This window comes from Pinus tabuliformis, chromosome J (genome assembly GCF_031772625.1).
Source record: "Pinus tabuliformis cultivar Carrire ecotype Pingquan chromosome J, CPIR1, whole genome shotgun sequence".
Lineage (NCBI taxonomy): Eukaryota > Viridiplantae > Streptophyta > Pinopsida > Pinales > Pinaceae > Pinus > Pinus tabuliformis.
In genome coordinates, this window is record NC_142295.1 from 178809747 (window position 1) to 178827450 (window position 17704).

The 17704-nt window shown below is 29.6% G+C and overlaps 1 protein-coding gene across 1 annotated transcript; it reads left to right on the forward strand.

The window, feature by feature from the left end:
- The first annotated feature begins 13201 nt into the window (after positions 1–13201).
- LOC149226253 (protein S40-6-like) lies at positions 13202–13768 on the forward strand. The gene has a single exon (XM_089380149.1). It carries the CDS (start codon positions 13202–13204, stop codon positions 13766–13768), a length of 567 nt encoding a protein of 188 aa, XP_089236275.1.
- Positions 13769–17704: the final 3936 nt, after the last annotated feature.

The window sequence follows — 17704 nt, forward strand, 5'->3', positions numbered from 1 at the left end:
GTTAAATTAGCACGATGATTCCGCGGGTCATTTGAAATTCTGGATCGAGTGGGTCCGGTACCATACTAGTTTGTTATGCCTAGTCATGTTAAATTTCATAATATATTTCATGTATCATTACTGAAAAATATGTTCATGGTCCTTCTCATATTATTGACTGGAATGTGTTATAGGTGGAGCCCGAAGGATACTTTCTACCAAAGCCACTCTGTACCTTGGAGTGGAAAGAGAACGTTCTCTGTAATCAGGTCATGGCATAGCTTAAATTGTAGTGGAGGCACTTTACTCCTCAGGACAGAACTTAGGAATTGGAAGACAAAATGAAAACTAGTTATCCAACTTTGTTTGACAAAGAAATGCCTGAGTAATAAACACTAAGGCCGATGTTCTTTATTTTAGGGGCGAGACTTAATTCCCTTCTATTTATGAAATTATTATAGTTAAGATGATGTTATTTAATAGTTGAAGTATTGTTAGTAATGGCATGATGGCCGATAATTGATTTGCAGAGGAAAAACTATGATAATGTAATTATTTGAATTTGAAATAAATTAAATATAGCATTTGAAGAAACGAATTGGAAAGAAAAATAAATGAATGAGATAATTATCCTAATCCATAGTCTACGATGGATAGATTGGATCAAAGGAAAAAAAATATTCTTTCCCAAATCACTTCAAAAATCCCTCGAGTCAAATCATGTGATTTACTAGATAAGAAGAGAAAAATATGGGAAAATCATCCAGTGTGGGGGAAACAACAATGGAATGGGTAAGTAAGCACCGCAGTAGAAAAATATGAGCTTTAAAGGATGAAAATTAATACTTAAAAAAAAAATAAAAAATAAAAACATAAAAACATAAAAACATAAAAAGCCTGGGATATAGGGATTGGCAAAACCCAAAAGAATAGGATGCCATTATAGAAAGTATTCTAGGGAAAGTAAGGAATAAGAATGCCTTCACCATGACATCAAATGTTGTTGATTCTTGGGGAAAAGAAAAGGGATATCTTAGCACTAGGGAGAATAAGTAGAGAAGGTTCAAGGTTGGGAGGCAGAAATTGTTCTTTTCAAGTTATTTTCATCTAATACTGTAAGATGTTTTTTTTCTGTTTCTATGATTCTGTACTAGAGAGGAATGTTTCGATTTACTTGGACGAAATGATGTATATGATTTTAATTCATTGGCTGAAGTTACATGTTTGAATCAATTATGGTAATGAGATCATAGTTTATTTGGATCGAAGTACTTATGGTGTATTACTAATTAAAATAAAAATATACAGATAAGTTAGAGGAAGTTAATTACTAGTTGAATGTATGACAAATGAAAAAATGATAGTAGCAAACTAAGTATAATGTATTTTTTCAAGTATTCTATATGTCAGTTTTATTTCTTATAAATTAGTTAGCTTTTAGTAAAAACTATAATGTAAGTATCGTATTAAAAAGAAGATATGGTTGAGAGAAGGGCCTAAATGATGTGTGTAGATATATTCAAGAGAATTATCAATGAAGAGAGAAAACCTCAGAATATATAATTGATAAAATATCCCTTATAATGTAGGGACTGGTTTCCTAAAGTAGAACAACCTCCTAGTTTGCTGAACAAAATCCTATAAACAACCATAATAAATCTTCATAACTGGAAATGTGTTCATATACTGAGGCACTAAATAAGCGTAAATAGACCAAGAAATTTAATTCGAATTTAGTTAGCATGGAGAGACTGTTGAAAGCGTCCATTCCAAGCAGGCTTGGAAATGTCACGCTCACAAGCTATGCCTGGGAAAAACCTAACAAAGAATTGTAGGAACGGTTTTGAAAAATAAATAAATATAAAAGAACCATTAACAGAGATCACCGTAACCATTTTTATTTACAGCTTATGGTACAAATAAAAACAAAAAATATGTTGGAATTCCATTGGGTTATGTCTGATCCAAGTACAAGTCTAGAATAAAAAATAAAAAAATAACTCTCTGCTCAATACCATATTTGTGATTTAATCCCTATATAATCAAGAAATTAATGGAAATAAATCTCTCAAAATGACATTAAAACAACAAGCCAATTTCTCATAGTAAAATAGATAAATTATAAGTGTGTTCAGGTATAACTGGAAATCCCAGAAATTTAACGTTTGATACTTATGGATACATAAAATTATATACATAGGACATACATGTCACCATTTTAAATCCAGCGAACTTGTTTAACCTCTAACATCAATCGAGTTCACCATCCATGCAAAGTGGGTAGACTAGTAATAAATAAAAAGAAAAAATATGTATCTCGAAATGTACAGTCCTTCGTGAAATGGAAAACTTGACCCTACAATAATACACTTAGTCTCTGTTGTTTATCACAGAGGACAAGAAAAAAAACAGTACCATGTGACATCACAAAGCACAGGAGTTGTGTGCCACTAGCATTTTTGAATTATGCCTTGATAATTCCTGTCCAACCCTAGAATTAGGGGCAACAACCAACCTAGACGGTCCACATAAATGTTTGTGTGCCATACCATTACTTCTTCCAAGGAAGACCCAATGAAATTAGAATGTGGGTATTGGCACCTACACACACCATTAACCAAATTAGAAAACACATGATGTATTCTGGGTTGAATAGAATTGATGCCAAGCAATTAGAAAGGTAAGAGAGGAAAAATGTACTCAACTTATCTGGGCGACTTGAGAACTATATATGGAAGGCTAGGAAGGAGTTGACCTGTGCCACCTTACCCAATACATACTCTGCCACAGCGGAATCAGAATTTACCCTTAAGAATAGGAGCAAAAGAGAGGAATTACGAACAGGAAGGGGGGAGATTAGTCTAGTAAATCCCCTTTGGAATTCTACAGCCACAGAGGACAAGCATCTGAAAGTAGGACTACACAGTGAGATGAAGGGGGCTATGTAGGTATGTACCTGGGTGTAGCATGCATGGTGTTTTCCAGAGAATGGAGTCCATAGCTAGGGAAGTAGTGTATCATGCCCCGTACACAACTAAGAGGAGAGTGATGATAACCGTAGTATCTTATATGCTCAACCCAAGTAAAAATCACAGATTATACCTAGAAAATGTGAACAAAAAATCCATAAGAAAATCTAATAAGTTTTAAGAAATTGTAAGCAGTAAAGCGAAATGCAATTAGAACAAAATATTATCAACAAGTTACTTGTTTCTCAGAACAACTCGTGTGCGAAGAAAAGTTAAGCATCATTTATGTTGACTAACTAAAGCTATGTCAAAAGCAACCAAAACCCTCATAGCAGCATCGTGAACTATCATTGTGGGCTGCCCAAAATTAGAAATTTCAGAGAATTCAAGGCATCGGGTGTAAACTTGAAGACCAACCATCTCTGTGCTAAGGAACCAAAAGAAATGGTGGAGAAGGAATGACATTAAAACCAAACAGAACATGATGGGAACACCAAAAGAAAAAACTTACCTACTAAACCTGCTTTGGGATGTTGAGACTGTGAGAGAAATAACCTCAAACAGGTAGAACCATTCCTCCATTCACATTCCTTGGGGAGATAAACTGAGAGGAAAATTACTATGGAATAATAATTATACAAGCCAAACACCCGAAACCTTGTAACCAGGGACAATAGGGAAGAAATATAAACAACCTATATATGTAGAGGCAACCTCAATAACCAAGCCAAGTAATCCACACTTTTCCCCACGACACTGGAGAATTGCTAAGAAGATGATCACAACTGGTAAGGAAGTTCCATGGTACTATTAATATTGTTACATCTGTGTGAGCACTACAGTCTAGGGAGTGTTTAGAGTGAGCTAGGATGTAACTGGGAGGCTATGATGGTGGGCATAACAACAACCACCTTGCCTCAGGGAGACGCCTCCTTATAGTCTTGAATATTCAGAGAAAATTTGAGCGAGACTTGGCACATGGACCTTAGGGTTTGTGAGGAGAAGGCACCACCATCGATCTAAACCAAAGTAATGACGGCCATCAATCTCATACAAATAATTGAGGTGTACGTTGGGTAGAGGAGAAGCGCAGGACTTCACATGGGAGAGAAGATGTGGATGAACCGAATTGGGGGTTTATTTGTCAATGTTACACGAGGCACTTTGACAGACAGTTCACACAGTCACCCTAAGTAAAAAGGGATACCCAAAGAACTTATAGTACCTCCATGAGTAGGAATATTGGACACCAAGTTTAATATTCACATCAAGCTTAATAATGATACATTCAACCCCATTCTATAAAGCACGTGAGAATGAAATTTTACCATTCAATAATTCCAGTGGTAATCATATATCACACCAATACTGTAGGAAGATTTATAAAGCGCCCAAGGCCTTGATTAGAGAACATTTACACCTTGATAAGAGATCATTAATATAGGTCTGCTTGCATATTAAATAATTCAACAATAAGTGTTTTGGTTAAAAAACTGTGTGGCAATGGTCCAGTAAACCTAGTTGGTTACCAAAATTGTAAATGTAATACAAGAATAAGTTTTTGTTAATGGAACTTGGGAGTTCGTGACAAGAGATGCTTTATGTTTGTAGTTCTTATCTTAGTTCCTTTTCAAGTATTGTTAATTTTTGGACCAAAATGCTTTTATTTTTCCACAAGTCTATCATCTCTACTTGTATATCATGGAAATAAAATGTGTTACATGGATGTAGACTGTGGTTTATGTTAATATAAGGAAAGTAAAATTAGAAAAAAAAATAATATTTCACAAATTAATATTAACATATATGCTTAGATGAAAAGTCGCATTATAGACAACTCCCATATGATATCCTACAAGGAAGCACATGAAGCACATGTTCATAACTATTAATCCCAATGAGGCTTTATAATTTTATTTGCAACTTATCATAATAGGATTAACCATAAGACCAAATCAATCCCTTGGAGGACCTAAAGATTTAGCAACATTGATATATACTGGTAACATAAAATTTTAGGGGCTAATTTTTAAAGGTGAGCAATTTTCCATATATTTTTCCCAAAAAATAATGTCCATTTTCCATTTTTACTAAAATTGATTCGCCCAAATTTTGTATTATATATTTTTTGACGTTAAAATTCATTAGAAATTTGAATATTTTTGAAAAAATATAGCCAACCATTTTAACTTATAATATTTTCACAAAAATGCAATCAAAGTGTTTCAATTATAATAAATCTTTTAGTTTATATTTTATTATATACATAAAATTGAAATTAAAGTGATTTAATGAAAATGGTTATTTGGAAATATTATATTGATGGATGACATTGAAATATTAATATATTATTTTTAAAAGTTAAGCCTCTATTTACACATCTCCTTCATATTAGAGTTTGATACCTCCACTTAGTATATGGAATAAGAGTTTTTTTCATTCAATTACTTTATATCTATATATAATTAATTGATATTAATATTTTATTCAAAAAATTGTTTAGTTCTTAAATTTTTTTTGTAACGCTAAATATCAATATTATGTTAAGTATTTAAAGGAATTACGGATGTTAGGATGTAAAAAGTAAAAAGCATTAACAGATGGAATAAAGTATTTTTATTATATCAAATTTGAATTTGAACTTTTGTTTCTTTTCTATAAATTGTTTTATTTAATTGGATGAATAGACAAATAATTGTTTTATGTATAGCCACATTGATACCAAGTTAAATGAATTAGGATCTAGAAGTTATATATATATATATATATATATACACTTTTTTATTTATGGTAGACATTGAAATAATTTTTTGTTATTAATAATATTTTTAATATTATATCACAGTTCCATTTTCAGCATGATAATAATTAAATGTCTCCCTTATACTAAGAAATGAAATGTTTTCTAAATTACAAATGAAATTGGAAAAATAATGAAGGAAATTATATAAATATAAAAGATCATTAAACAAAAAAGAAACCTTAAAGACTTAAAGAAAATTTCAATAACATATTTTACATATTAGGAAAATCTTAAAGTGAAAGTAGTTTCCCAATATCTATCATGGATCATTTTCTTGAGGTGAAAACTTGTTTTTCAATGAAAAAATTGAAAAATGATTTTCGCTAGTGAGATTTTATGCTCTCAACACTTCATAGATTTAGGGTTAATGTGGATCTACACTACTTCTTTATTACACTAATGGGAATGTAACTTTAGAATACAATTTTAAAACATTAATTCAACTATCAATAATTATTAGATGGGTGATAGGAATTCAACCACCACAGAATATCCATGAAATATTATTAATAACATTGAACGATAGAAGGTTGATATTTATCTGGAGCTATGATTTTGGTCACTATGCACTTTTTTATTTTCAATTTAATTTAAAAAAATATCATGTGCACAATATTCTAATATAATTTCCATTTAGCTTCAAATTCATTGAGGGAATTTCAAGAACATAATTAAGGATCTCTTCCCATCTTACAACTATGATGGAATTGCTTACAATATCAACAACTACACATTTGTTTTTATTTAAGTGAATATTACATTACAATGTGAATTTGTGTTTATACCTCATGAACACAAATATATTGAGTGTGACTAAGGTGAAGCAAAAAAGGGTCCTAAAACATATATATGATACAAAAAAATGTTGTAGAGGATTCCATGGGCCATTAGTTGCAATATTGTTCCAATAGAGTCCCTCCAACTAGAATTTTATGTATCCACACACGAGTCCCTCCACACTTTGTCCTTTATGCTTCGTACCCAATTCCATAATTGCAGCAATTCATAGCCTCATGGTGGAGAAAGTTTATAATGAAAAATTTATGTATTGGGTTTATATTTAGACTCTAGAGAATGTAGGTTTCCTAGTCACTAACCTCACAGAGTACTTCAATACTTGCCTTGTGCTAATGAATTCAATTCACCTTCCTTCCCATATTCTTCTATGTTAGGAGGGAAAGGGTAGGGGTAGAGATAAATACCTAACCCAATAATCGACAAAGTATCCCCATAACTTCTTTAATGATGATGAAAATAACAATAATGAGGGCTAAGATCTCTGTTTTGAGGATTCTCAGAGCCCATCCATTACATTTTGTTCTAGGAATGATGGAGTATCCATTATGTTGGTGCAACTATTGGGGTTATGTTCCTCTTTGTTGTTATCTATTTAATATAATTTTTTGTAACTAATATAGCCCAACAATGCTTTATAATTTTTTTTATCTAATGATCTCTCAGAAATTCATGAAGAGTGCTTATATAAAAGTTGAGCTAGGTAAACATACTAAGACAAGTTTATTTAGACTTACATTAAACCTCAAAAAAACATTATTGTGTCTTAATATTCCACACATGAATTATTGGCATCCAACATCATAATTTTACTAGTAAATGGTTTGGTTTTCTTATCATATAGATGATGTTTTCCTTCTATTTTTCACTAATATCATGAAAATTTTATTCCATGTGTTAATTGAACTGAATGTATCCATAAATATATTCGATATGACCAAGTTTATCTGTAGTATGTTACCTGGTTTTGAAAAATGAACTTAGCACTATAGAAAACCTCACTAACGGATTGTTGCCTACTAACATTTACAATACATTTAATTTATGTGGTTATGATATAATATATGTATGTGTATTGATGTCATGCATAAATTCCATAGTGATAATGGAAAGAAATATAGACTTTCTACATTTTGAGTAAAGCACTCATAAAATGTTTTAACCATAAGAAAAAATTATTCTTGTATGTTTTATGTAACATATACATACATGACCATGAGATGTTTTACTAAACATGGATATTGAATTTTTTTTTATGGTCCATATTTTCCACATTAATTTATTTTTTGTTTAAAGAAAAAGAGAAAGAGATATTATATCTAAATTAGTGTACACATGTAAATGTATGTATCAAATGATGTATATTGTATGGCATTCAATAAGTAACAAAAAATAATATTTCACAAATTTGTATTACCATATATATTATGATATTATATTATGTGTGACATCTTACAAAGAAGCACATGTTATATACCTTAAATCTCACTAATTTTATAAAAGTTTTTCTTCGCAACTCATTTCTATTATCATAATGGAATTAGACCATCAAATCAAATCATGTGAGAACCTAGGAGGATTTCATCTATGATAAAGATAAACAAAAATTTAAGAGGAATATGTGATAATCATATAAGGAATTACATATTATCACAATGAAAAAAATATATATATATGTGTGTGTGTATGTGCACACACAACTCATCTGCAAACTCCATGTTCAACAGGAAGAGACTTACCCATCATTTTGCTCTTGACAAATCGAACCAATATGCTTTGATTTCGACAAATATTTTACTTTCAGTTGTATAATACATATATATAGCCAATATTGAAGTGATTTAATTAATCTAAAAATTGAAATATTATATTTATGAATGAAATTATTAATTTTTACTTATTTTTTTTTTAAATGTCACACTCCCACTTATACATTTCCCTCATATTATAATGTCACACCTCCACTTAGCATTGGAATAAGAATATTTTTCGTTATTTATATATAATCCATATCACATTTTTTTACTCAACAATGAAATATTTAATTTATAATTTATATTGATTTTTTTGTTCTTAATATTATTTTTTAATGTTAAATATTTGCCCAAAGATATTGCATTTATTGGGGAGATTTAAGATTTTTTAATGTTGGGCAAGGTTCAATTTCCATGAGTGCCTTCCTCAAGCAATGGGGTACTTGTAGTGGTAAAATGTGTAATTGCACCTAATGTGATTATATTGAATGGTCTTACAACCTGTGCATACATAAGTTGATCAAAGTCAAGCCGAATGATCTTCAATTAATAAATTCCCACAGGGATATCTCGATTGGTAATAATTATGATATCAAGTCTTTTTAGACGATGTGGTTTAAGTTTCAAATCTACTTATCTACCATTGTGTGCCCTATTTTTGGGCCTGCATGGTTTGAGATAGAGTTTTAGTGGTAATGATCATAATCAACCTTGTGTCAAGCAAGTCTTAGACAAAAAAAAAAAAATCCTAAAGATTAATTCCATGTTAAGCACTAAATAAGTTACAGATATTGTAGGTAGAGGTTTAGTAGTAATGATCATAATCAACCTTGTGTCAAACAAATCTCAAACAAAAAAAAATCCTAAACATTAATTACATATTAAGCACTAAATATGTTAGACATATTGTGATGCATGGTTTAAGGTAGAGGTTTAATGGTAATGATCACAATCAACCTTGTTTCAAACAAGTCTTAAACAAAAAAAACCCTAAACATTAATTCCATGTTAAGCACTAAATAAGTTAAGTTACGCATATTGTTATATCAAAGAACCATTAGGTGAAAGACTAAGTTTTTATTTTATCATATTTGGATGTCAAAACTGCATATAGATAAAATGATGTTCCATTCTTAGCTTTGAAATATTTTATTTAAATAAATGAATATATAAATAAGAAACTAAATTAGTATGTCAATGAGGGTGAAACAATAAAACAATTATACATCTAAATCATTCTTAAAATTAAAAATATAAAAAATTACTTTCATAATTTTCAAATTTGATATATAGATAAAGTCTCTAGCTAAAGTAGCATTTTTTAATAAATCTAGCAATTTACAAAAACACATCCCTATACAGCTCCTCATAATAGCTTAATACACCATAGAGTTCCTCTGGACAAAACATTTGTATAATTGAAAGCCTCTATCTTTAGACTTGCTGTCACTCCGTTACTAAAGAATCTTGTGATCTTCATAATTTCAATGGGTAACAGAGATTCAACTTTTGTAGGTTGACTTATCCTGATTAAGAATCTTAGAGTTTGGGCAGTAGGGTATGCTATAGACGTCAGTGAACGTGCTTAGTGATGCGGAGGATTAAAATTAATTAGAAACACCAATTTCCTGGGCACTTGTCGCTACGACACTTCATTGCCATTACGCGGCTTTGTTGAAACCCTAGTTGGCGTTACGCATAACAATTAATTAAGAAACGTCCATCTAATGTAAACGAAAGGAATCTTTCAATCCATGCGACGATTCAGAACGAATATTGAATGACGTTTGAGAGATCTAGAGTCAAAGTTTCATGTGCATAACCTATAACTAATATACCATAAAATACTGAAATGAGCTGTCCACCCTCAAAATCAGTTATCGAAAAACTTAAAAGAGAATTTAATATAAAGCAAGATAGATTAATGGTTAACCATTTCTTATATCCATCAAATTGTCTTAGTTCTCTTTTTAAAATAGACAAAGCGGTGGATCCACTGACCCATTCGAGCTATTGGAACGAATAATTTTTATAAGTTACCAAATTCGAATGGTTGATTTATTTTATCAAAGTTTAAGTTTTTGTGATAAATTACATTGGTAAATTTAGGTCAAAGCTTTTTGTTAAAATTAGAAAGATAGATTAATGGTTAACCATTTCTTATATCCATCAAATTGTCTTAGTTCTCTTTTTAAAATAGACAAAGCGGTGGATCCACTGACCCATTCGAGCTATTGGAACGAATAATTTTTATAAGTTACCAAATTCGAATGGTTGATTTATTTTATCAAAGTTTAAGTTTTTGTGATAAATTACATTGGTAAATTTAGGTCAAAGCTTTTTGTTAAAATTAGAATTCTATAAAATTCAACAGGGTCAAAAATTGGAGAATGCCTATTTTACCATTCCAATTTTTTATAAATAAAATTTATTATCCTCAGTAATACTTTCATATGAACCTGAAATTTATTATTTTCTGTAATATTTTAATATTCCCGTATGGAATTTATTGTTTTTAGCAATTGCATTTTTATTTTTTTAAGGTTTTATTGTTTTTATATTTTTTTAATATAAAAATGACTATTTTTTTAATTTTTAATATGTAATTTTTAGTAAATTTATCGAATTCAAATAACCAAATTGATACATCAAAGTTGGTAATTATGGACTAAATGGCCGCATTCAGCAAATCGCAAATTTATTTATCATGTCAATTTCAAGGGTTAGCTTCATTTGACTTTTTCACGATAGGAAAGTTTAAATTTTTTGTTTTTATGAGAATGAAAAATAATTTTAAATTTATATACTTTACACGTCATATTTTTTATATTTTTATTGACTAAAGTTGTGTATATTTTAAATTAATAATTTTATCTACAAAAAGATACACTTGTCACGTAGACAGAGATGATATTGGTTCATTAGCATGATATTTTACATAAAAATTATACGGGGGAATTTAATAAGACAGTTTACTTATATTCTACATATGTTTTATATAGCCCCCATAAAGAGGGAATTTAATTGGAGCATTTATTTCTAATTTATATGTGAATCATATGTAGGAAATTTAATAAAAGCATTTGCTTTTATCTTATATTTTCACATAAAATGAAATTGTTTTACACTGAATGTGTTATTTTTCTTATAGAGTAACTATCGAGATTGCTCAAAGAATTTCAATTTTTATTTTAAAGGTTATGAAAATCTATCATTATTTTATGTATATCATTGAAATTTCCAATAAAGTAAAAACATAAAAAAATTTATTTAAAACTTCCAATAACATAATTTTCCCTGTATTAAATATAACTTGCAACATTTTTTCAATAAGAATTATAACACTAATAATTCATGCACATATGCTAGACACCAATCGCAAAAGAACATAAAAATAAAATATTTTTTTTGTCACTAAAAATGAACTTATTTAGCATTAATGTTATACTTTGGAGCCACACTTACATCTGTTCAATTTTGATCCCTATTGCATATTTTGGCTTCTTTATAATAAGTGAGTAATAAAAGTGCAGAAGGAAATAAGGAAATTAAGTAGGCAATAAAAGTGGAGAAAGAAATAAGAAAATATGCGGGTGCCCTCATGGAGGATTGGTAGGTAACATTTGTAAGCCCAGGGAGCACTAGTACGGTAATTTGATTCAATTTAATGTTGATTTCAATTGAGCTTATTCATCCTATATGAACATCAAAAGAATCTACAAAAACCAAAGCTTTTAATTTTCAATGTTCACTTTTAAAATATTGTTTCAATAAATAAGTGCTACATATATACACTAGTTACATAACAATATGATTCTAATGTATAAAAATGATTATAGTTGTTTCTTTGAACTATCATTATATGAAGAATTTGTATTTTCCTTTTTTCTATTACTGTAATGATGTATAGAAAAATAACTAATAAAAAAAAATAATTACAAAGTAAAATGAAAATTTAGAAGAAAAAATAAAAAACAATTATTATTTCAAATTTGACCAATAATTCTTTTTTAAATATTGATCTGTATGAAAATAATTAAACTACAAAACTAATAAACTACACTAACATCTTCAAATTCAAACCCCTTCTGATGAGTTCAATTGCAATAAGAAAGGACAACAATAAATACATACATAATATTAAAACACTTTAGTGCAATTTCTGCCCATACTGAAATGGTGGACCAGAAGGCATTAACACATTTATCTGTTTTTCATTCACTTTAATAACGGTAATTATTGGATGAGTATCGGTCTGAAAACGTTGAAGATTTCAAAATCTACAAAAATTTTCTTCGAAAACAACTCAAGTAACAAGAAACTAGATCTTATCATTACTACCTCCCTCCTTCAAATCTCAAGACTGTAAATACTATTCGACTGGACGAGTATATGACATCAAAATCTCAGCTACCAAAATCCCATAGAAAATTGGAGATTTACCAGATCAGATATAAGAAAAGCAACATTTTACGGACAAAGCAATAACTTCAGCCTTCTCCTCGTGAAAAGTGTACTTTATTTTATATATTGTCAACTTAAACTTCATCCTTATCATTGTTAAAGAGTATGATTTGTCGGGCTTTTTCAAATGGAGTGGCCGTGTAGGTTGTTGAGAGGGACTTAGAACGGGGAATCCGAGAAACAGCGGGGCGTGAAGGGTGGTGGGGAACACACAAGCCCCACGCATTCAATTGCATTGAAAAAGTCACCCTGAATTCCGTTTCAACTCTAAAGATTCTCAAGTATTAAACCATATTTTTGATTTCCGGACAAGCTTTCGCTATCTGACCGTTCTTAGAATTGGTGCAATGTAACTGGCGTCTTCGGTATTTTGAAGAAATGGTAAGCAGGGTCATTGGTATTTTGAAAAAAACATTGCATAGGGCACTTTGGTGGCCATGGATGGGAGTAATATTATGCTGAGGAGACCCAAAACTATGGAAAGCTGTGATATATACAAGCTCTTTGGCTTTGATCAATCCAGAATCATTGAGAGCTCGGAGACGATTGAAGAATTTAATGAGGATGAAATATGGGGCGGTGCTCTTGATGCAGAGACCACGCAGGAGGGCTTTCAGGAGAATGCGTGTAACGGTTTGGAAGAGAATGTAGTAGGAAAGGAGGGGAGATGGCAGATTCCTAAATCTCATGGAGGCAATAATAAGAGGAGAAAGCATTGTTCTTCGGCTCCTGTGAATATCCCTGACGTGTGTGAGATGATATGGGAAGAGAGGAAGGACATTGGCAACTTCTGGAGGAAAACGCATGGAATGATATCTGATATAGGTAACAGTAGCGATGATGAGAATGGAGATTTTAATGGGAATATGATCATTCCACCCCATGAACTCATTGCCATGCAGCTTGGCCGGAACGAAATAACTCCGTTGTCAGAATTTGAAGGCGTTGGGAACACTCTTAAATGCAGAGATGCGATCTGGACGATGACAGGTTTTATTGCTTGAAAGTCTTCCTTTTTATCGGACATTGGACAATCTGTGCTTCTTTCTTCTTGTTGTGGATGATGAGCTGTAATGTAGGAAGTCAAACTGTAATAGTGTTTGAATTGTTCTTTCGGATGATTTTAGTGATGCGTAGGGTTTGCTTTTCTGATAAACTGAAGAGTATGATTTTAGTGAGGCCTAGGGTTTGCTTTTCTGTTAAACAGAAAGCTATAGGTTTTCGACAATATTTTAAACCAAAAAAGAAACAGATGAAAGGAAAGGAGGGAACAATGTGGAGGGTAATCTATGTTTTTTATTTATTTCGTAAAATAAATAAAATAAAATAGTTTACTTTCAAGACAAAATAAATAAAAACATAGATTACTCTTCAATTTTTTTGCAAAATAAATAAAAAATAAATATTTCTGGTTTAGAAATTTTGAAATAAAGATTTTGAAGATAGAGATTAATTTAACATCCTTAAAAACCTTAGAATACCTAAAATTCTATAATTTTATAACTGTAACCTGAACTTCGACCTATTTCAAATAGATTTTTCCACAACCTGAGGTAATTTTTCCAAAACATGAGGTACACGTAATGAGACTACTCTGTTAAAAATAAATTAAACAATCAGAAACTGGTTTACTACACATGCGTAAATACAAATACAGTTGTAGATTCTCAATGCTTTCTTACCGAAAGTTGCAAAAGCAAAATGTTTAATCGCATATTTACGACGTATATGATTATGTAAAAAATTATAAAAGAAATTTCATTCAGAATTTTAATTCTATGTTTTACGTCTTCATATATAATGCAGTATTTATTTTTAATAGAAAACTTGTTACTGTTATTGACCATGGCCTTTTATCTGTGTGACATAAAATTTTCTCATCATATTGGGTTCATAATGCAACGTTTAATATTTATAATCTTCAAATAAAATAAAAATATATAGAAATGTTTCTCAGTTATATATTGTATATACTCTTTTGTACTAAAAATATGTTTTTGATATTGACGTTCATTCCAGAAGTATCATTTAATTATGAATTACTTTACTACACTTATAATTGTATATTTTTAATTATTACGTTCATTCCAACAGTATCATTAAATTATGAATTACTTTACAGCACTTATAATTGTAGATGAGTTTCGTAATAATAAATTTAATATAATGTGTCGATTTTTTTTTTATAATTTTTTTAATAATTTAGAACAAATTAAAGTGCTTTTGAAATTGAGAGTTATCTTTTTTTTGGTATATATATTTAGAGACCAGATTATTGTTTTGAAGAACAAGTTGTATCAACACAATTTTTAATAGGACAATTATCATTCTTTTTCATTCTAATCATGTTGCTTTTGTGAAAAAGACGGTTAATAATCTTCGCAAAAAAGTACAGAGAGAAATATATATATATATATAGATATATATATATATATATAAAACAATTTATTAATATTTTTATTATTAGGTATTAATTATAAAAAAAATGATAATAATTAAATTTAATAAGATCATCTATTATACCATGGTATATAACAATTACAATTTGGGGAAGTTTATTTATACAAATATCTCAAGTTGATATCCATCGCAGGCTAAAGTAGATTAAAGCATTGAGAAAAGGGTAAATGGATAGTGAAAGATTATTATGGGACTTGAAAACAGTTTTGAATTGGTGGATTTTTGGATATGGTATAATAAAAAGATTATCTTTGTTACTTTCATTAATCATGTTATTTTATATGGATGAATTGTGGAGAAAGACACAAAAAAAAATACATATAACTTACAATCTCAAAATTAAAGGAAACACATCTTATTTTACCTTCCTAATAGAAGCAATTCTTTCCCACATTGAGAACATAGCTATGACTTAGGTGCCTATGTGTAAGAATAGAATAAATAACATGGCAGGAAGGAAACACTCTAAAATTGTTTTGAGATTAATGAAAACCTATCTTTGACTCAAGGTGGAATGGTATAAGGATTCCCACTCTTGAAAAAAGCATTGGAAATAAGGAAGAGATTATTCTATAAAATAAGCATATTGTGAAAAGTATTATTATATGATAAATTGAGATAATGCAATGCAATAAAGAGTTTTATTGAAGAATAAAATTAATATATATTAAGGAGTTGGTGAACTCCAAACTAAATCATCAAAAGGAACCCTCTCTTTATGAAACAATTCTCATGGGTACCATAGTGAAAATGGAAGTTGGTAAATTCCATAAATACCTTGGGATGAAAGAGACTATCACCTTTCTGATACTAAGAGAATTGGAGATGAAAATTACATTTTGGAGATGAAAATTACATTTTGTTAGAATATATTTTGTATAATAAAATTAGATATAATTTTCAGAAGATTTTCTACACAACTAATCTTCATAATATTTTAACCCGACAAAACTATATTGACCTTTGAATACTGCACTAATTTTTTTAATAAAAAAAATATTATAAACAATTCGAAATAATCCTTTACCTTCTTAAGATAACATAAAACAATTTAATATTAGTTATGATTATCATCATAAACAATAAACTCCTAACTTACCTAAAAATAATATAACCTTATTTTAGAGGTAAATTTTCTATATAACTACGAGTAAGGATTTAATAAATTAATAAATTAAAAGCATATTTTGTTATAAGTAGTGCAAATAAGGAAACCAATATTATTGAAACAAGAAAAAAAATCTCACTAATATCATAATTAAATCTGGTATTGTATGGTTTCGAGAACTCGTTAGCATGAAAGATTTTTTTCATATTTATGATACTATAAATATTTGAAACGAAAATAACTTTATTATGGAATATTTTATGTAATATTAGATTAGGCATATATGGAAATCATAAGCATATCAGGATCAAATATCAATTTCTAAAAATCGATAAGGCTACAAATATTTCTAAATTAGTAAAATAATATTTGATTACCTTTCTCACTAATTGCGAACCATGGAAATAAATTTAAAATAAATCTAAATCACCCCTTATTTTCATAAAGTATAATAAACCAATTTTAATTGCAATATATATTAATCACCATCACCATAATATACATAAAACTAAATATTATAAAAATATTAAATATATATATATATATATATATATATATATATATATATATATATATATATATCTCGTTCGAAATTCTATGGGAAAAATTTAGTCATGCTAAGGGCTAATGTGGTGCAAAGAATGTGCGATCCTTGGGTGACTTTTATGGTTTATATGCCCCTAGGTCATGACTACTCAAAACATATATTATGCATGTCAATCATCTTAGGACTCACATTACCTAGCAACCAATATGTGTGTGTGTGTACACACCTTGCAATATTATATTTTTATTTGTCATACAAAAAGGTCTAACCCATCAATACTAATAATTATAAGGTTAAAAAAAACATCTCATTCCTCGTATTTACCTCTAGCTTGGGTTGTTATCTTGAGGTTAATTTTACTTGCTATGTCCTTTGTTCTAGTAGGTAGGGGAACCCTTTCTAAGGCAATGTTGTCGAGGATTCTTTTACCCTAACTCCCACTTATTCCTCTTCTTCTATTTCTACTAAATTTTGATAGCATATCAACATGCGACTCTGAGTGAAGATATGTCTAGGAAATCTATCTATGTTTCAATGTAACTATGTATGACACTATAGTACTTTAGAACTAGGTGCTTCTTGAATTTTTTGTGATCATGTTGGATCATTGTATTGTCCTTCATCGATATCAATGCTTTCAAGATAAAAAAACAAGGAACTATGTTACAATATTAGTTTTAATAGTGGGACACAGTTTGGAGAATCGAGATCAAAAACCTTTTGGGGCTAGTTTTAGGCCTTAGGTGATGTTATTTCATGGTAAATTTTTCATCTTAAGAATCACATACATTAGCTCTATTATTTACATATATATCTTTCCAACAT

Bases quoted from the DNA above. Each gene is read 5' to 3' on its own strand.
- LOC149226253 (XM_089380149.1), top strand. From the start codon at position 13,202: ATGGATGGGAGTAATATTATGCTGAGGAGACCCAAAACTATGGAAAGC.